This window comes from Symphalangus syndactylus, chromosome 14 (genome assembly GCF_028878055.3).
Source record: "Symphalangus syndactylus isolate Jambi chromosome 14, NHGRI_mSymSyn1-v2.1_pri, whole genome shotgun sequence".
In the NCBI taxonomy this organism is placed as follows: Eukaryota; Metazoa; Chordata; class Mammalia; order Primates; family Hylobatidae; genus Symphalangus; species Symphalangus syndactylus.
The window spans coordinates 93,100,492-93,122,485 of NC_072436.2; the positions used below are offsets into that span (position 1 = coordinate 93,100,492).

General features: G+C 39.3%; 1 protein-coding gene across 3 annotated transcripts in view; it reads left to right on the forward strand.

Moving 5' to 3' along the window:
* Positions 1 to 21,994, forward strand: part of FBXO11 (F-box protein 11) — a 101,182-nt gene that overhangs the window by 75,511 nt on the left and 3,677 nt on the right. For all 3 annotated transcript variants that reach the window (XM_055240857.2, XM_055240856.2, XM_055240859.1), the window contains exons 8-18: positions 340 to 446; positions 530 to 641; positions 732 to 838; positions 924 to 1,061; positions 10,402 to 10,619; positions 11,454 to 11,539; positions 13,351 to 13,445; positions 14,728 to 14,850; positions 14,947 to 15,032; positions 19,973 to 20,049; positions 20,458 to 20,601. In XM_055240857.2, the coding sequence (XP_055096832.1) occupies positions 340 to 446; positions 530 to 641; positions 732 to 838; positions 924 to 1,061; positions 10,402 to 10,619; positions 11,454 to 11,539; positions 13,351 to 13,445; positions 14,728 to 14,850; positions 14,947 to 15,032; positions 19,973 to 20,049; positions 20,458 to 20,601 (1,293 nt within the window). The remainder of the gene's footprint in view (positions 1 to 339; positions 447 to 529; positions 642 to 731; positions 839 to 923; positions 1,062 to 10,401; positions 10,620 to 11,453; positions 11,540 to 13,350; positions 13,446 to 14,727; positions 14,851 to 14,946; positions 15,033 to 19,972; positions 20,050 to 20,457; positions 20,602 to 21,994) is intronic.

Consider the following 21,994-nt stretch of genomic DNA (forward strand, 5'->3'; position numbering starts at 1 on the left):
AATAGAGATCTCTTCTCTTCTTGAGCTTCTGTTTCCAGTGCTGCTGCTGGAAACAGAATGGTTTCCACAAGAAACCATTTTTTGTTTTTGTTTCCACAAGAAACCATTTTTTAATATGCCATTGCATTTTATATTCATAGTATTTATAGTTAAATGTTATTAGAAGTATTACTATGCATGGATTTGAATATAGTAAAGGCTGATGATGAAACATAGTTAACTGATAGTGATTATTAGTCCTACTACTTAGTACTAATGTTTTTAGTAAGTTCCCCCTCCATAAAGATACCCATCTGTTGAAATTGAATAAAGGTAATATTTAAAATATCTTCTCCACAGCACCTGGGAAAGTGGCAGACAAAGTTATAATTGAAAACACTAGAGATTCAACCTTCGTTTTTATGGAAGGCTCTGAAGATGCTTATGTTGGATATATGACAATAAGGGTAAGAAATGTTAAGATTTAAAATACACATTGAAATCATAAAGGCAGTAATTGTTTATTTCAAACAAAATTTTTACTTTTCAGTTTAACCCTGATGACAAATCTGCACAACACCACAATGCACACCACTGCTTAGAGATTACAGTAAATTGTAGCCCTATTATTGATCACTGTATCATCCGAAGTACATGTACAGGTTAGTGTTTTCTTTATATTTTACAATAAAATTTTGAGTCACTGCATGTTGCCCAGTAGGTTTTTACATAAATGAATAATTTTTCTACAGTTGGTTCTGCAGTATGTGTTAGTGGTCAAGGAGCATGTCCCACCATCAAGCACTGTAACATCAGCGACTGTGAAAATGTTGGACTGTATATAACAGATCATGCACAGGTATTTTTGAATTTTGTGGGATTTTTTTCTTTTTAAAAAATGTTTAAAAGCTCTACTGATGTTTGTTGCTGATTACTTGTTGTAGGGAATATATGAGGATAATGAAATTTCCAATAATGCGTTAGCTGGGATTTGGGTTAAAAATCATGGAAACCCAATTATTAGACGGAATCATATTCATCATGGACGTGATGTTGGTGTGTTCACATTTGATCATGGCATGGTAAGAACACTTATTTTTAATAGAAAAACCGACTTCTGTATCAGTTAGATTCCAAGTATGTTTCAGCATTATTTTCTCATCACCAAATTATCTGAATTGAAGAGGATAGGTTTAAAAGCAATTTCAGCATTATATTTTAAAATCAATATGAAATATTTATTCTGTAAATTTATGCACCAGATATATCCATGTAGAGGTGATAGCGTTCTTAGGCAATATATGTGATCTTTGAGGGGAGTAAGGTATAACTAGTTAATTAAGTCTCAAATGTGTGTTCATAAAAGCCACCCAAAAGCTTTCTGTTTTAATGAAAATTCCTGTATCCTCAGGTTTAATAAATCAAAATTTCCAAGGATGGGGCTTAGAATATGTATTTTTAATAAACATCGTAAGCGAATCTAACACTGTTTGTCTGTAGAGTATACTTTGAGAAATAATGGTTTCATCGTTATTTTGCTTTTCATTTAATTCCTCTTGAAAATTTTAAACTGGCAGAACTTTAATAGGAGATATAGTGATAAAATATCAATTTTAAAACCATTATGCAGCAGTTAACATTAGGCATCCTTATGGAATATACTGTGTTTTAAATATTACTATATAGTTTTACATAATTTTCTAGAGACATGACTTTTTGAGCTCTGAGATCACCATTTCAAAATAATGTTTTGAATGTCTTTTCAGATTTTTTTTCATTTAATGTCAAATTTTCCTTGAGGTAATTTTCAAGTCCTAATACAGCATTGGTAAAATTTTCTGTTGCGGAGTCCGAGATGGGAGAGAGGGTCATCACATTGTAGCAAATAGGATTATGGTGAGGTTTTGTTGCCTATTATACAATGTTAAGCAATCCTAGGAATGTTGGATTCATATATACAAATTTTCAATGACAAAGAAAATTTTTTATTTTCATTGTTCTTTTTTTTTTTTTTTTTTTTGAGACCGAGTTTCACCCTTGTTGCCCAGGCAATGGCAGTGGTGTGATCTTGGCTCACTGCAACCTCCACCTCCTGGTTCAAGTGATTCTCCTGTCTCAGCCTTCCAAGTAGCTGGGATTATAGGCATGCACCACCACGCCTGCCTAATTTTGTATTTTTAGTAGAAACAGCGTTTCACCATGTTGGTCAGGCTGGTCTTGAACTCCTGGCCTCAAGTGATACACCTGCCTCGGCCTCCCAAAGTCCTGGGATTACAGGCATGAGCCACCGCGCCTGGCCAAGGCAGAGCTCTTTTTTTAAACTAAACTAGACTATGACCAAGTGCAATGGCTCACACCTGTAATCCCAGCACTTTGGGAGGCCAAGGCAGTTGGATCGTTTGGGCTCAGGAATTCAAAACCAGCCTGGACAACATGGTGAAACTCCGTCTCTACAAAAAATACAAAAATTAGCTGGGCATGGTGGCTCACACCTGTAATCCCAGCTACTTGGGGGGCTGAGACAGGAGGATCACTTGAGCCCAGGAGACAGAGGTTGCAGTGAGCCAAGATGTAAGATGCGTGCCATTGCATGGGATTTCAGGCGTGAGCCACCACGCCTGGCCAAGTTCATTTTTGAAAGACCTCTGGTGATGGGATGGTCCCTTATGAAAGTTCACATAGTAAGTTACTCCATCACACACACGCTCCTTATACCATTTTAAAGAATAGATTTGGGCTTGTAAATATTACAGCATTTTTAAAAATAAGTCTAGGCAATGCTGTAGATAGATATTTCCATTAAAGATTAATGAGATTTATACATTTTAAGATTTATGAAGTATTTCAATCTATCTCCACCCCATCATTTTTATTTTTATTTTGCAAAGGTTTAAAATATTTGCATTCCTACAGTTACTGGTCTATATTTATTCTGTATTTATTTATCATTAGTTCTTTTATCATGGTTTCTCCATTCTTGAATTTAAATTTTGATTCATTCTTGGTGTGGCTAGGTTTTGTCATCCAGCCATTTTTTGTTTGTTTTTTTTTTAAAGAAAGGCTTATGGGTATTGTAGCTTGAATTCTTGCTATGTGAGAATCCCTATCCATTGCTTTTTAACTTAGCTGAGTTTATTTTTTTCCCTCACGATTCTGTAGACATTTTTCTATTCTAGCATTGAGCATGGCTGAGAACTCTGAGATCACACTGGGTTTTTTTTCTTTCTTCTTTGCTTGAAAGATTGCTCTTCTACCTCAGTATCCAGATTTTGGCTTTTGCTGATGTTGTATTGTTTTACTATTTTTCTGTTCCATATGTTCCTTTCTTTAGAAAGTTAGCTATCTTTCTTGTTATTTATATTGCTGTGTTCTGTCCTGTTTAATGTTGTGTGAGTTCCTCAAATCTGTGTTCCTTACCACGTCTCCATAGTTTTGTTTGTTTTTCTGTTATTATTTTGCTTCCAGTGTGGGTCTTGCCTCTAATTTTTATATTTTTTAATGAAATATTTCTAACATACACTGAAGTAGAGAGAATAGTATAATGACTCTCCAGGTACCAATTGTCTGCCTTCAACAACTATCATTTCATGGCCAATTTTGTTTAATCTATACCTCATACGTTTTACTACCTTCTTTACACTCTGGATTATTTTGAAGTAAATACCAGACTTCATCATCTCTTGTAAATATTTTACCATGTGTCTTTAAAAGATGGGTGTTTTTTTTTGCTTTCACATAACCACAGTGCTAATCCACTCCTCAATAATCAGGAATAATTCCTTAATATCATCAAATTTTCTGTTAATGTTCACAGTTCTCCAATTGTCTTTTGTTTGTTTAATATTCAGTTCAGTGCAGAGTTGTTACTTTTGTAAGATAAGATTAAAATGTCATAGCAGGCCAGGCGTGGTGGCTCATGCCTATAATCCCAGCACTTTGGGTGACCGAGCAGGCAGATCACCTGAGGTCAGGAATTTGAGAACAACCTGGCCAACATGGTGAAACCCTGTCTCTACTAAAAATACATAAATTAGCCGGGCATGTTGGCGCACGCCTCAAGTCCCAGCTACTCGAGAGGCTAAGGCAAGAGAATCACTTGAATCCAGGAGGCAGAGGTTGCAGTGAGCCAAGATCGTGCCACTGCAGTGCAGCCTGGGCGACAGAGCAAGACTCTGTCTCAATAAATAAATAAATAAATAAAATGTCATAGCAATGCCAAATTGCTATAAAATGTTTTGAGGCCGGGTGTGGTGGGTCACGCCTGTAATCCTAACACTTTGGGAGGACAAGGTAGGCAGATCACTTGAGCCCAGGAGTTCAAGACCAGCCTGGCCAACACAGTGAAACGCTGCCTCGTGGTGGCGTGTGCCTGTAATCCCAGCTTCTCAGGAGATTGAGGCATGAGAATCACTTGAAGTGGGGAGGTGGGAGTTGCAGTGACCCAAGATCATGCCACTGCACTCCAGCCTGGGCGACAGAGGAGTGAGACTCTGTCCAAAAAATAAAAAAATTCATGGCATATTCATGCCATTAGATTTCATCACTTCGGTTAGAAGATAATAATAAGCTAAGCTTATTATAGCCTTTAGTTACTTGGGGAAAACTACCCTTCATTGAAAGTCTAAGGTACTAACATTGGTTAGTTCCCAGCACCCTCCTCTTTCTTACCCAGATTTCACAGTATTTGGTAAGTGTTGTTATAGATTAGAGTTGTGGAAGTTTATTTCAATGAAGATAGCATTTTTCTCTTCTTAATCTGGAGAGTTTCTTGTGAAACTCTTGAATGCCTTTTATTTTGTCTTTTTTTTTTTTTTGAGACAAGAGTCTCACTCTGTCACCCAGGCTGGAGTGCAGTGGTGCAGTCGCGGCTCACTGCAACCTCCACCTTCCAGGCTTCAAGCAATTCTTGTGCTTCAGTCTCCCGAGTAGGTGGGAGTACAGATGCCTGCCAGCATGCACAGCTAACTTTTGTGTTTTTAGTACAGACAGGGTTTCACCATGTTGGCCAGGCTGGTCTACAACTCCTGACTTCAAGAGATCCACCGTGCCTGGCCTACTTTGTCATGTTTAATAAAGAATCTTTTACTTTAGAAAATTTATACATGTTGGAACTTTTGTGGTTTGCATTAAAAAAACAAAGCAGAGGCTGGGCACAGTGGCTCACACCTGTAATCCCAGCACTTCGGGAGGTTGAGGCATGAGGACTGCATGAACCCAGGAGCTCAAGATCAACCTGGGCAAGACAGACCGTATCTCTACGAAAGAAATGTTCTCAAAATTAGCTGGGCATGGTGGCACACACCTATAATCCTAGCTACTTGGAAGGCTGAGGCAAGAGGATTGATTGAGCCCAGGAGTTCAAGGTTGTAATGAGCTGTGATAGCTCCAGCTTGGGTGACAGGGAGATTCCCGTCTTCTTAAAAAATTTTTTTTGGCCGGGCTTGGTAGCCCTGTAATCGCAGCACTTTGGGAGGCCAAGGCAGGTGGATCACTTGAGGCCAGGAGTTCGAGACCAGCCTGGCCAACATGGCAAAACCCCGTCCCTACTAAAAATAAAAAAATTAGCTGGGCATGGTGGCATCCGCCTGTAATCCCAGCTACTTTGGAGGCTGAGGCATGAAAATTGCTTGAACCTGGGATTTGGAGGTTGCAGTGAACCAACATCACAACACTGCACTCCAGCCTGGGAGACTGTGAAACTCCACCTCAAAAAAAAAAAAAAAATTTTTTTAAATTCTAATTTCTTACAGTTCTATATTATTGATTTATTTTGTACTAGAGATATCTCTTAACAAAATAGTTGCATTTTATTAAAATATATCTTGAAGCAGGCCGGGTTCAGTGGCTCTTGCCTATAATCCTAGCACTTCAGGAAGCCGAGGCGAGCAGATCACTTGAGGTCAGGAGTTCCAGACCAGCCTGGCCAACATAGTGAAACCCCATCTCTACTAAAAATACAAAAATTAGCTGGGCATAGTGGCTCACACCAAAAGTCCCAGCTCCTCGGGAGGCTGAGGCAGGAGAATCACTTGAACCCAGGAGGCAGAGGTTGCAGTGAGCCGAAATTGCACCACTGCACTCCAGCCTGGGCAACAGAGACTCTGTCTCAAAAAAAAAAAAAAAAAAAAAAAAAAAAAAAAAAAAAAAAAATCTTGAAGCAAAATTACATTAGCTGAATCCATAATAAAGATAAGTTTCCTTGCAAAATTATGAAACTGTAAGTCAATCAATCTTTGTCATTTCTAAAGGTAGTAAAATCATTGTTGTGCCAATGTAGAGGCTTCTCATTTTAAGGTCATTGAGAAAAGAAAACTTTTTGCTGCTTTGTTTTCTTGAAAGTTACTCTGAAACAAAAGATACAGATTATAAACTCCATATTTGATGGAATTAAGTGACATTTTTAATCCTTAACCTAAATTACTAATACAATGTGGTAAATGACTGCATGCCTGTGACCAGGGCAGCCAACCAGATTAGAGCAAGTTAAAGCTCCGATAAAGCTGTTTAGAAAGATAAATTGGTAAACCAAATGTAAATGTATTAAGAGGTGATTTATAGGAGATGATGCAGGAGAATCGCTTGAACTTGAGAGGCAGAGGTTGCAGTGAGCCAAGATTGGGCCACTGCACTCCATCCTGGGCAGCAGAGTGAGACTCTGTCTCAAAAAAATAAAAAGAAGAGGTGATTTGGACAACTAGCAACAAGTTTAGGATAGAGTTGTCACTAGAAAGCTAAGCCAAGGAGAAAAAAATCTAAAAAGTTCTGCGGCAAAGAAGTCATATTTTATGGCTCAACTCTGAATAGCACACTAATGTAACCAAAATTAAGGTAAAACTACACTGAAAGGATACAATGTGTGAGTATATATTGTGGGGGATAGAGAGGTAGGAGAGCTAAATTCTGCTCTCCCATAATAGAAGTCAGTGGATAATACCTCAAACTGGAAAGTCAAGATTAAGTACAGTGTGTTACTTAATAAAATAGAGGTGAATCAAAGGAATCAGCTAAAAGAGTTAAAAGTGGGGGCCTCTGGATAAAGGAAATGAGGGAGAGGGCTGCTATTTGCCTTAAAAAACTTGTGGATCGGCCGGGCGCGGTGGCTCACGCCTGTAATCCCAGCACTTTGGGAGGCCGAAGCAGGTGGATCATGAGGTTAGGAGATCGAGACCATCCTGGCTAACTTGGTGAAACCCTGTCTCTACTAAAAATACAAAAAATTAGCTGGGCATGGTGGCAGCGCCTGTAGTCCCAGCTACTCGGGAGGCTAAGGCAGGAGAATGGTGTGAACCCGGGAGGTGGAGGTTGCAGTGAGCCGAGATCGTGCCACTGCACTCCAGCCTGGGTGACAGGGCGAGACTCCCTCTCAAAAACAAAACAAAACAAAACAAACAAAAAAAACTTGTGTATCTAGTTGAGTCTCTTAACTCCGTAAAATCAAAACCTAAAGAAAACAAAAAGATTATCCCTTGCATTTGAATACTGTTTAGTCAGTGTATATCAATTTTTTTTTTACTGGATCACTGCATTCAGAGATAATCAAATTTTGCTTGCAGCTCTGTAAAAGTTTACCAATCAGATTTGTCGGCCTGGCATGGTGGCTCACACCTGTAATCCCAGCACTTTGAGAGGCCAAGGCAGGAGGATTGCTTGAGGCTGAAAGTTTGAGACCAGCCTGGGCAACATGATGAAACTCCATCTCTACTAAAAACAAAAATTGACCAGGCTTGGTGCCATGCACCCGTGGTCTCAGCTACTTGGGAGGTTGAGTGGGGAGGATCGTTTGAGCCCAGGAGGTTGAGGCTTCAGTAAGTGATTGCACCCTTGCACTCCAACCCAGACAACAGAGTGAGAGCCTGTCTCTAAAAAAAAAAAAGAAAGAAAAAAAGAAAAAACAAAATCCACCAGATGTGTCATTCAACTCTTGGCAGAGAGAGACTAAGAGTTATACTAATTGTGCTCCCTCCTCATGGGTGAAAACATCTGAAATGGTGAATAATACTAGTCTAGTATTAAGGTCTCTTTGTCTAGCCTCTTTTGTTTTTTTGATGGTCAGTTTTGCCGTAACAGTGTATTTATACACCCAGTGTGTATTCATTTTATTCTGTATAAAATCAAAGAAAGAAGTTTTATATTTGAAGATGCTATCTTTTATATAGCTCCTGATTTGTTTTTTTTTTTTTTGTTTTTTTTTTTTTTTTTTTTTTTTTTTTTTTTTTTGAGACGGAGTCTCGCTCTGTCACCCAGGCTGGAGTGCAGTGGCGCAATCTCGGCTCACTGCAAGCTCCGCCTCCCGGGTTCACGCCATTCTCCTGCCTCAGCCTCTCCGAGTAGCTGGGACTACAGGCGCCCGCCACCACGCCCGGCTAATCTTTTGTATTTTTAGTAGAGACGGGGTTTCACCGTGGTCTCGATCTCCTGACCTCGTGATCCGCCCGCTTCGGCCTCCCAAAGTGCTGGGATTACAAGCGTGAGCCACCGCGCCCGGCCGATTTGTTTTAAAAAAGAATAAGATTATAATCCAAATGTAGAGATATAATTTATAGATAATTTGTTCTTTATTAGAAAATGAAGTCTGAAAACTACTCTGTATATTATTCTTGGAGGTCTATTTTCTTGAAGAGTTAAACATGTAGTATACTAGAGTATTCAGAATATCCCCTTTTTATCCTCTACTAAATTTGGCAAAAAATTCATCAAATCCTGTTTGAGTACTTACTGTGTGTAAAGTCTTACATACATGCTCTAGAAGTTAGAATAGTCCAGACAGGAGCTTATGATGGGGTAGAAATTGACATATATAAATATAGAAATAATATAAGGCAAAATACATGGAACTAACATGAGAAAAATACTTAGTGCTGAAAGGATTTTAAAGAGGAAAGAGAGTAAGCACATTCAGTGTTTTCTTAATATCCAGTCTGCATTGAGTCTTTGGCCTTAGGATATCAGAATTATGGTGACTTCCATTATCATTATAAAAGTAAAACATGTCCATCATATAGGAAATTTAAGAAATTCAAAGTATGAAGAAAGACATAATTATCCATAATTCTACCACTCATAATCATCTCACATTTTTGTTCCATCCTTCAAATTCCCTTTAAACAAAATTGAGATTATACATAATGTATACTACTTTAAAACTTGTTCTTTTCATTAAACATGTGTAGGATGAACGTAAGTTTTCAAAAACATTGTATTTAGCCAGTTCTCTATTAATGGGCTAAGGTGAACTTTTTTTAAAAATTGCTCTTATTTTAAGACTCTGATTGTGTTCTTTGGTCAACCTTTATTTATTTTTGAGACTCTATTGTCCAGGCTGGAGTGCGATGGTGTGATTACGGCTCACTGCAGCCTCAACCTCCCAGGCTCAAACAATCCTCCCACCTCAGCCTCCCTAGTAACTAGGCCTATAGGCACATGCCACCACACCTGGCTAATTTTGTTTTTAACTTTTTCTGTAGAGACGACGTCTCACTATGTTACCCAGGCTGGTCTCGAGCTGTAGGGCTCAAGCAGTCCTCCCCGCTTGGCCTTCCAAAAGCGCTGGGAGGCCCAGCCACAACTTTTAGAAGCTGACTTGTTGGGACATTTTTAAGGCAGCCAGGGTTTATATTCTTAATGACTTTAACCTTTTGTTGAAGGATATATACTTACTAGTTAATGGTATTCATCTACATTTATTGAATAGATCTTTTGCTGTTTTTCCTTCATGCCTTTGAATGTACTTGGATTTATTAGAGGATGTATAGCTCTTTGTTTTGCTAAAACATTTAAATCATTAGCCAGGCATGGTGGTGTGTGCCTTTCTATAGTCCTAGCTACTCAGGAGGCTGAGGTGGGAGGATTGTTTGAGGCTGCATGAGCTATGATTGTGCCACTATACTCCAGCCTGGACAACAGAGTGAGACCTTGTCTGTTAAAAAAAAAAAAAATTAAAACATTTAAATCTTTTTCTTTCCATGATTATTACTTGAAGCTTAGTGTATATACCTATTTTTTATTCTTAAACTTTTTTTAAATTTGTTTTGAGATGGAGTTTCGCTCTTGTCACCCAGGCTGGAGTGCAGTGGCGCAATCTCGGCTCACTGCAACCTCTGACTCCCGGGTTCAAGCAATTCTCCTGCCTCAGCCTCCCAAGTAGCTGGGATTACAGGTGTGAGCCACCTCACCCAGCTAATTTTTGTATTTTTAGTAGAGACGGGGTTTCATCATGTTGGCCAGGCTGGTCTCCTCCTGACCTCAGGTGGTCCACCTTCCTAGGGCTCCCAAAGCGCTGGGATTACAGGCGTGAGTCACCACGCCCAGCCTTAAATGTTTCTAATACTTAATTTTTAGATATGCATTGAAATGCTTTTTAAATGGCATTTCATTTTTTGTAAAGTAGCCTTTACCTACAGATTTAATTTCTGTATTTTTCAGGGTTACTTTGAAAGTTGCAACATACACAGAAATAGGATAGCAGGCTTTGAAGTAAAAGCCTATGCTAACCCCACAGTGGTTCGATGTGAAATTCACCATGGGCAGACTGGAGGAATATATGTCCATGAAAAAGGAAGAGGACAATTCATAGAGAATAAAATCTATGCAAACAACTTTGCAGGTGTATGGATTACCTCAAATAGTGACCCAACAATAAGGTATTTACATATAATTATGGGTGAAAATTACTTTTTCACTTAAAGGTTTGTCTTAAAAGTCAAGATACTGAGCTTTAACTCCTAAAAGCTTTTGTTAGACATTTGACTACTATAAAATAGATTTTCCTAGTTAAAGTCTATGCATCTGAATGAGCCATAGCTGTTGCAGATTTATTTTTTGGTGTTTTTTTTTTCGTTAGTGATATAAACCATATGTGATATTATGAAAAATTGCAAATGCTGTGATTTTTATTTTAAATTCATTAAACTGCATTATAGATGAGTAAATAGGGCTGTTACCTCCCCTTGGAGCTTGAAGGACTTTGTCTTCTTTTTTCTGATAGTTAGCAAATAGAATAACTCAGGAAAAATATCTCAAAGATTCTTGACCAGAAAGACTAAAATTATCAAAAAGTCGAAAACTGTAAGCTGTCATTTTCCCTTAATAAGCCAAAATTGTAGAACCAGAGGTATTATAATTTAATCAAACACTATGAATTATTTTTAATTGTCAAATTTTATTTTCCATTGGCTTTATGGAAGTAGATTTTGGGATTTCCATCTTGTTAATATTCATCAAATGTTTCTAGATCAGCTAAAAAATTGTTTTGAATGTATTAGCTGTTTTGAGGGGAATTTTTAAGAATGCTACATATGTTCTCTCAAATAGTAGTCTAACTTTTCCAAAGTCTTAGGCCTTAGAAATAACGAAGAAATTGAGGCCTTAGAAGTTACATAATTTGTTATATGACCATGAGGGGCCTTACAGTTGTACAAAACAAGTAAGTTTGGCTGAATAGATGTCTTCTTTTTTTTTATTTCACATACTTATAGGGGAAATTCTATATTTAATGGAAATCAAGGAGGAGTTTACATCTTTGGTGATGGACGAGGCCTTATTGAAGGAAATGACATTTATGGTAAGCATATGGTTTTGTTCTATAAAACTTACAGATTTGTATGTCTTCTTGATATTAGCAAAATGATGGAACATTTTGAAACTACCCAAGTGGAAGCACTGATCCAGCTCTTTAATTTTTTTCTTTTTTAAAGAGTTGAGGTCTTACTCTCTTGTGCAGACTGGAGTGCAATGGCACAAACATGGCTCACAGCAGCCTCAGACTTCTAGGCTCAAAGCGATCTTCCTGCTTCAGCCTCCCTGGTAGCTAGGACTACAAGCATGTGCCACCATGCCCCACTCATTTATTTGTAGAGGCTGGGTTTTGCCACGTTGCCCAGGCTGGTCTTGAACTCCTAGCCTCAGGCGATCTTCCCGCCTTGGTCTCCCAAAATTCTGGGATTGCAGGTGTGAGTCTCATGCGCTGCCCTTTAATTTTTGTTGTCGTCGTCGTTGTTGAGACAGAGTCTCACTCTGTTGCCTGGGCTGGAGTGCAGTGATGCAATCTCAGCTCACAGCAACCCCTGCCTCCCAGGTTCAAGTGATTTTTATGCTTCAGCCTCCAGAGTAGCTGGGATTACAGGTGCATGTTACTATGCCCGGCTCAATTTTGCTTTTTTTTTTTTTTTTTTTTTTTTTTGAGACGGAGTCTCACTCTGTCGCCCAGGCTGGAGTGCAGTGGCACGATCTCAGCTCACTGTAAGCTCCACCTCCCAGGTTCATGCCATTCTCCTGCCTCTGCCTCCCAAGTAGCTGGGACTACAGGCGCCCGCCACCACGCCCGGCTAATTTTTTGTATTTTTAGTAGAGACGGGGTTTCACCGTGTTAGCCAGGATAATCTCCATCTCCTGACCTTGTGATCCGCCCGCCTCGGTCTCCCAAACTGCTGGGGTTACAGGCGTGAGCCACCGTGCCCGGCCATTTTTGCATTTTTAATAGAGACAAGTTTTGCCATGTTGGCCAGGCTGGTCTTCAACCCCTGGCCTCAAGTGATCTGCCTGTTTCAGCCTCAGCCTCCCAGATTGCTGGGATTACAGGTATGAGCCACCACGCCCGGCCTAAATTCTTAATAAAGATTATTCCGTGATATTTATTCATAGGCACTATGCCAGATACCAGGAATGAAAATATAAATAAGACCTTAGTCCCAAGGAGTATCTGCAGTTTCCATAGTTTCACTCTGTTTTTTAATAGTTAATTGTTTCTGTGGTAGTTTAATGTACTTTGTACTAATTACAGAAAGAAAATATTTATTCCTCATTAAAGTTTTAGGAACATTAAATCAGCAAACAATCAGTAGATATCTGTGTGCCAGACACCAATATGTGCCTGGGCTTTCGCTTCTGGTAACTCTAACCTGGTTAATACTTACATAAAGCTTTACTAAGTGTAGGCACTCTGCAGAGCGTCTTAACCTGAGTTAAGTCATATAATATTCACATCAACACTGTGAGGTTGATACCATTAAATATTGATAAGGATAGAGAGGCACAAAGATACTTACTGATCAGTATACAGAGGCACAAAGAGGTTAAATTACTTACTCAGGGTCACACAAGAAGTAGAATTCCTGGGATTTGAAATGTGGCAGCTGGGCTCCACAACTATAGCATAGCATAGCACAGTATAGCATAGCACAGTATAGCATAGCACAACTATGCTATACAGCCTGAAGCTCTCTGCATCTATTTACACTTCTAGTTCTCTTAATTTTGTCTTGTAATGGTCACTAAAATTCTAGTGTAAGAATTTTAACCACTACCTAATATAAAATCCTTATTGTATTCCCTAGGCTCACAAATGTTGACATTGTAACTTTTATTTTTAAATAGGCAATGCATTAGCAGGAATTCAAATTAGGACAAACAGTTGTCCAATTGTTCGGCATAACAAAATTCATGATGGCCAGCATGGTGGGATTTATGTGGTAAGTTAATGTATATAGTTCTATAAACTCATGCATCAAAACCAGGGGGATAAAGGGTTTCTCCTTAAGCTTTTAGGTAGGCCATATTCAACTTTTGAAGTGTGAATTTGTGACTGTCTTTGATAGCTAGACAATAAATAACGTTCTTGTTCTCCCTGCCAGTATCTTAATGACTTCTGATTTTAAATTTGTGTTTAATTATGTAAAATTTAATCAGCAGCTGACTAAATTTAGGCATAAGAGATACACCTTTTTATTAAAGTCTTTATTATTGGCAATGTGGGCTAACCTCAGCAGCAGTTCATTTGCAGTCTGTTTGTTACACCAGAATTTTACGAGTATGACTACTGTATGAGTCTCTGAAGTTCTGCCACTTTTTCACTTGAATTTATGTTAAAATATAATTAACTTTCAAAATTTCGAAACCTGTGTATTAATCGTCTTCACTCATGGTATCTAAAATTTTGCAACTGATTCAAGTAAGAAAATGTAGGAAATTTCAAAAAGGTCCTTATGCAAGGCATGACTTTTAATTTTCATTTATGATTCTAGAGATGCACATGTCCTCAATTATCTGCTAAAAGTAAAAGTTTTGGGAACATGAAGCCATATCATTTTGAATTGATTTCTCCAGAAATAGGTTTGAAGTAACTGTTAATTTATTACTAAATGAGAGGTCGTCAGTTTGTTACACATCCTAGGGTGAATTAATTTCTTTTGCTAAAGAAAAATTTGAATGCTACTACTACTCTTACTGTGATATTAAAAGTATAAAACCACTTAAAGAACAGTATAAAATTTTTTGAATGCTTAAAACTCAGGTAGAGGCTACATAAAAAGAATGTTGGCCGGGCGCGGTGGCTCACACCTGTAATCCCAGCACTTTGGGAGGCCAAGGCGGGTGGATCACGAGGTCAGGAGTTCAAGACCACCCTGGCCAAGATGGTGAAATGCCATCTCTACTAAAAATACAAAAATTAGCCAGGCGTGGTGGCGGACGCCTGTAATCCTAGCTACTCGGGAAGCTGAGGCAGAGAATTGCTTGAACCCGGGAGGTGAAGGTTGCAGTGAGCCAAGATTGTGCCACTGCACTCCAGCCTGGGCGACAGAGCGAGACTCCATTTCAAAACAAAACAAAACAAAAAGAATGTTGCCATTACCTCCTTACTCAGATGAAAAAACAAAAATGGAAAATTTTTTAACTGTCTGTAAAGGGGGTAACAGACTATAAATGCCTTGCTTATAGAAGATATATATTATAACCAGTGTAATTTTTATTTAGCATGAAAAGGGACAAGGAGTAATAGAAGAGAATGAAGTTTATAGTAACACTCTAGCTGGAGTCTGGGTGACAACTGGCAGCACTCCAGTACTGAGAAGAAACCGGATACACAGTGGCAAGCAGGTAGGATTAGCCTGGACTCTCGGATGGGAAATATATTGTTTTGTAAAAACTTGTCCCTTGAAAAAGCTTTTTTTTTTTTTTTTTTTTTAATTTTAGGTTGGTGTTTATTTTTATGACAATGGACATGGAGTGCTAGAAGACAATGATATCTATAATCATATGTATTCAGGGGTTCAGATAAGGTAAATGTTTTCACATTTGGCTTTCTTTTGGGAGGGAGTTAGAAGTATGTGGGGTGTGTAGAAGAAATTTGCTTATTGTTTAATGCCCAATCTTTATCCCCCTATTGTATTCACATTCTTAAAATAATCTTGACTTAAATTGTCAGAATGTAGCTTTCCTTGGTCTAGGTGAGGACAGAAGCCAGTGGCACATGTGCCATAAGAGCTCACTTCCACTGTTCTGCTTTCCGCTATGAGAGTCACATCAGCTGCCAATATGATCCTTCATACTTGGAGAGTGGAAGTCTGTATTAAAATACTTGTGCATTATGCCTGGCATATCATTGGCACTCAATAAAATGAAGCTTCTGTTTTATGCTATTTCTGTAAAATTAATAGTTTTTGATATCCCTCTAATATTTTAAGTTTTTGGAATTCTAGCAGTACTAATGATCATATACTGGCTTACCTCTGTTTATTACACTTTACAGTTTATTGTGCTTCACAGATACTGTGTTTTTTCACAAATTGAAGTTTTGTGGCAATACTGTGTTGAGCAGATCTCTTTGCCATTTTTTTCCAGCAGCATGTGCTCACTTCCTGTCTCTGTCTCTTTTTTATAATTCTTAGAGTACTTCAGATTTTTTCATTATCATTATATCTGTTATGGTGATCTCTGATCAATGATCCTTTTCTTTTTGTTTGTTTGAGACGGAGTTTCACTCTTGTTGCCCAGGCCGGAGGGCAGTGGCACGATCTCAGCTCACTGCAACCTCAGCCTCCCAAGTAGCTGGGATTACAGGCTTGTGCCACCACGCCCGGCTCACTTTGTATTTTTAGTAGAGACGGAGTTTCTCCAGATTGGTCAGGCTGGTCTCAAACTCCTGACCTCAGGTGATCTGCCCGCCTCGGTCTCCCAAAGTGCTGAGATCACAGGCGTGAGCCACCACACCCACCCTGATCAGTGATCTTTGATGTTACTATTGTAATTGTTTTGGAACACCATTAACTGCACCCAAGACAACAAGCTTCATCTGTAAATGTCGTGTGTGTTCTGACTGTTCCACCAAGCAGCCATTCCCATCTCTGTCCCTCACCTCAGGCTTCCCTATTGCCTGAGACACAACAGTATTGAAATTAGGCCAATTAGTAATCCTCAAATGGCCTCTGTAAGTGTTGAAGTGAAAGGAAGAGTTGCATATCTCTCACTTTAAATCAAAAGCTAGAAATGATTAAGGTTAGTGAGGAAAGTATGTCAAAAGGCTGAATAGGCCAAAAGCTAGGCCTCTTGTTGTGAATGCAAAGGAAAAGTCCTAGAAAGAAATTAAAAATGCTATTCCAGTAAACACATGAATGATAAGAAAGCAAAGCAAAACAACCTTATTGCTTAGTTTCTCAGGGTTCAAAGCAAAATAAAATAGTAACCAAAAAATGGACTTATGCTAATATGGAGAATATTTTAGTGATGTGGATAGAAGAACAAACCAGCCACAGCATTCCCTTAAGCCAATTCCTAATCCAGAGGAAGGACCCAACTCTCTTCAGTTCTATGAAGGCTGAAAGAGGTGAAGAAGCTGCACAAGAAAAGTTTGAAGCTAGCAGAGGTTGATTGATGAGGTTTAAGAAAAAAAGCTAAGTGCAAGGTGAAGCAGCAAATGCTGAGATAGAAGCTACAGAAAGTTATCCCAGAAGATACAGCTAAGATCATTGTTGAAGGTGGCTACACTAAACAGATTTCAGTGTAGACTCAATAGCTTTATATTGGAAGAAGATGCATCCAGGACGTTCATAGCTAGAGGGGAGAAGTCAATGCCTGACTTCAAAGGGCAAGCTGATCTCTTGTTAAGGGTTAGTTCAGCTGATGACTTTAAGTTGCAGACAGTGCTCATTTACCATTCTGAAAACCCTAGGGCCCTTAAGAATTATTCTAAATCTACTCTGCCTGTGCGCTATAAAGGGAACAACAAATGGATGATAGCACGTGAATTTACAGTACAGTTTACTGAATATGTTAAGTCCACTATTGAGACCTAGTGCTCAGAAAAAATATTTCAAAATATTACTGCTCATTGACAATGCACCCAGTAACCCAAGAATTCTGATGCAGATGTACAAGGAGATTAATGTTGTTTTCATGCCTGCTAATACAGCATCCATCCCACAGTCCATGGATCAAGGAGTAATTTCAATTTTTAAATTTTTGTATGTAAGAAATACTTTTTAGAAAGCAGTAGTTGTCATTGATAGATAGTGATTCCTCTGATGGATCTGGGCAAAGTAAATTGAAAAACTTTGGAAAGGATTCACCATTCCAGATTTCATTAAGAACATTCATGATTCCTGGGAGGAGATCTGAAAAAGTGCTGTAATCCAAGCATTTTGGGAGGCTGAAGTGGAAGGATCTCCTGAGGCCAGGAGTTCAAGATCAGCTTGGGCAACATAGCAAAACCCTGTCTCTGTAAAAAATAGAAAAAAGTAGCTAGGCATGGTGGCATGCACCTGTGGTCCCAGCTACCCGAAAGGCTGAGGTGGGAGGATCGCTTGAGCCCAGGAAGTTGAGGCTGCAGTGAGCTATGATCATACGACTGTGCTCCAGCCTGGATGACTGAGACCCTGTCTCAAAAAAAAAAAAAAAAAAAAAAAATTACAGTTATGCCCTGAGCCAAATGTTGAGCTTTTCTGCCCACGAAGGGCAAAATTCTAGTACTGGCAGAGGTGCAACCCAAGGGGTGGCCAGAGTTCTCACCACCCTTGGCCATGGGGCAGGCTGGTCTAGACAGCAGGGGGATGTTTTCAGGGCTGAAGTTTCCCCCCTACCTAGTCCTGAACACATTACGAGTGCTGGAGCACCTGTGTTCCCATGAGGCCAGTCTGGGCCACGCATGACTTCAAAAGGCCCTCAAGGCTTGACGACGTGCGCCAGTTTCATTCTGAACATGCTGCTCTAAAACACATCCCTGCTGAGCCACAGGAGGATCAGATATTGTGAGCTTCTGGCCTGTTGATGCTCAAGAGCTGGGGCATGCAGGGAAGACTCCGGAACTTCTAACTCTTGCTAACCTTACATCTGGGATTCTTACGCCCTCAGCTGAAGAACTCAATGAATTTCAGCTTTGAAGAGGTTCTTCTAACACTTGGCCAATTTCAACCAGGCTTTGCTAAAGTCCTCTGAAATTGGGAGACTGAAAGGCAGTTACTTGGATCACAAGTTACCTGTGAAATCTGCAAGGACCTGCTGTCAGGGCTCATTAAACCCCGAAGTGTGGCACCTTGGCATGTGGACTACTATGACCCAGAGGAGACTGGAAGGCCTCAGAAGTCAGGTCTTTGTCCTTCCCTCCTGGTTCCTGCCCTCTTTTCTCCCCCAAATTGAGTCCCAGAAACCAGAATTCCTTTTCCTCAAAGCAGGTCTTAGAAACTGGAATTCCTTTCTCTCAAACCCAGCCATAAAACCTAGCAAGGTCACTCTCTCCCTTGTCCCTGGAAGATCCTCATTCCCGAGGGGGGTACCCAGGGGAAGGGGAATTGTACAGAGAGGCTTTGTTGGGTTTCCCAACTCTGTCCATCACCATTAGGCCAAATCCTTTGTGTCTAATCACATTTCTGCATGGCTGTTCATTCATCAAACCTAAATACAAAAATAAATGTTTTTATGGCCAGGATAAAAAAAAAATTAACAGGAGTTTGGAAGAAGTTGCTTCCAACCCTCATGGATGACTTCAGGGGTATAAGACTTTGGTGGAGGAACTAATTCCAGACGTGGTAGAAATAACAAGAGAAGTAGAATTAGAAAATGGAACCTGAAGATGTAACTGAGTTGCTGCAACCTCATGATAAAACTTGGGCGATGAGGAATTGCTTCTTATGGATGAGCAAAGAGTGGTTTTTCTTGGAGTCTGTTCCTGTTGAAGATGCTGTGAACATGGTTGAAATGACAACAAAGGATTTAGAATATTGCATGAGCCGTTAATAAAGTAGTAGCAGGGTTGGCAAGGATTGACAACAATTTTGAAAGAAATTCTACTGTGAGCAAAATGCTATAACAACATTGCATGCTACAGAGAAATCTTCCGTGAAAGGAAGAGTCAATCTATGTGGCAAACCTAATTGTCTTATTTTAAGAGACTGCCAGTTGGTCAGGCGCAGTAGATCATGCCTGTAATCCCAGCACTTTGGGAGACTGAGACAGGTGGATCACTTGAGCCCAGGAGTTTGAGAACAGCCTGGGCAACATGGCAAAACTCCATCTCTACAAAAAATACAAAAATTAACTGGGCATGGTGGCGTGCACCTGTAGTCCCAGCTACTCGAGAGGCTTAGGCAGGAGGATTGCTTGAGCCCAAGAGTTCCAGGCTGCAGTGAGCTATGATCATGCCACTGCAACTCCAGCCTGGGTGACAGAGCAAGACCTCATCTCTTAAAAAAAAAAACAACAAAAAAAAAACAAAAACAAACAAAAAAAACTCCCCGAAGACTTAGATTGTTATTAGCATTTTTAGCAATGAAGTATTTTTAAGTTAGGGTATGTGCTTTTTTTATGTAATGCTATTGCATACTTAATAGACTACAGTATAATGTAAAGACACTGAGAAACCAAAAAATTCACGCGACTCTCTTTATTGTGGTGGTCTGGAACAGAACCTGCAGTTATCTCCAAGGTATGCCTGTAATTCATTCCTTCATTTTACATATGAGGGGAATATATAAGTCACTTAATATAACCCCATATAGTTTACATGTTAGGAAACTCTACAGTAATAATCTGTAGTAAAGTATGTTCTGTGGGAAATACAAGATTAAGCAAAATTAAACCACTTTCTTCTCAGGGCATCTTGGACTCCATTGTCTAGTTAATTCTTACTACGTGACTTATGTGGATTTCTCCACTGTTTACCTCACGTAACATGAAGATATGGGAGTAGAAGCTATTGAAATGGTATTATTTTCTATTCTATTTACAGGACTGGAAGCAACCCCAAAATTAGACGCAACAAAATCTGGGGAGGACAGAATGGTGGAATTCTAGTTTATAATTCTGGTAGGTTTAATCTGTCATCTTTTTCTCTGTGTTAATAAACTGTAGAAATATACCTTCTAGGCCAGGCACGGTGGCTCATGCCTGTAATCCCAGCACTTTGGGAGGCCGAGATGGGTGGATCACCCGAGATCAGGAGTTTAAGACCAGCCTGGCCAACATGGTGAAACCCTGTCTCTACCAAATATTACAAAAATTAGTTGGATGTGGTGGCACACGCCTGTATTCCCGGCTACTTGGGAGGCTGAGGCAGGAGAATCACTTGAACCCGGGAAGCGGAGGTTGCAGTGAGCTGAGATCGCACCACTGCACTCCAGCCTGGCAACAGAGCAAGACTGTCTCAAAAAAAAAAAAAAAAAAAAATTAAAAAGAAATATACCTTCTAGATAACCTACATTTTTGCATTTATAGGTCTAGGCTGTATAGAAGACAATGAAATATTTGACAATGCAATGGCTGGAGTCTGGATTAAGACAGATAGTAATCCTACACTAAGAAGAAATAAAATCCATGATGGAAGAGATGGTGGCATCTGTATATTTAATGGGGGTCGAGGTATTGTTGTTAATTTTGCATTAGTGAAAAATCCAGTTTTCCATTATTCTTCCATATCTTTAATGATCAATGACATTGCTAACTAAGTTATAAATGAGTGAATCTCAAGTCTTTTTCCTTATCAAGTTGAGCTGGTTTAGGAGATTAGTGCCTAGAGTTAAGAGACAAATGTTTACAATACTTTTCCTTTTGTAGCCACTTTGAGTCTGCAGTTGTCAGTAAGCCTTTTTAAAGATAGAATTTGTTTACATTCTCTGGACCTTTTAAAATTCAGAATAGTAATATGATTATAATAAACTTCAAAGTCAAGTTATAGAAATAGGTGTGAGAAATTAATTGACCTGAAATATTTGAAAATGTCTTTAGTAAACGGGTATTGCTTTTGTAACTGTTTTCAACTGTGTTTGTTGGAGAGTGGAATTAATGAAGCCAAAATGTGCCTGGTTTGGTATTCATAAAGGTCAACTCACTTTGCATTGAGGCAAAAGTTCCATAGTGCCTGCCCCTTACAGATGCATGTATACAGAGATTCACAGAGCTGCCAAATGCAAATCACTGTTCCTGAAATGTCAATAACCCAACATTTGTACTTATCTTACATAGAATAGCTAGTTATTACTCTAACATACCAAGACTTAATGAACAAAATTTAATACTACAGCCAAGCAGTGATGATTCCATTGACAGACTCTCCAGGAGCTTATAATCTAGTAATTCAGTAAAGTGACATATCTCAGATAGTTTTTACAAAATATAGTGAAGACACACAATACAGAATGGTTTATTTGCAAGGTGGTGAGAAATGGTTCGTGCAAGTCAAATCACTTTTGAGCTGTGTTTTGAAAAATGAGTAGATATTTACTGGCAAATGGGTTTGGGAGAGGCAAACAGACCATTCCAGATGTTATTTCACTTTTATTCTTTAAATACTGATTTAACACCTCTGTACCAACCACTATGATACAGATGCTAGAGATACGCTAAATCAAAACAGCACTACATCCATAAAATGTATAGTGTGATGGAGTGCGTCTAGAGGAAACTGAAAGGGAAGAGGTACAGAAAGTTGAGGCTATGGAAGGGGCAAGGCCCAAATCATGAGGTTTTCTATATGCAATAAGGAGTTTGGACTCCATCTTAGCAATAGCACTTGAGGTTTAGTGGAAATAATCAAGATTAGAGACAGGGACTTGGAATAAGTCAGGCAATAAATAATGAGAGCCTAAACTAAAATGATAGCATAAGGGTGTGAAAAGGTTGGGGGTGGTGGGACATGTTAATGATACTTAAAAGGACAGAACCAGCTGGGCAGTGGCTCACACCTGTACTTCCAGGTGCTCCGGAGGCTAAGGCAGGAGTATCACTTGAGTCTGGAGTTAGAGACCAGCCTAGG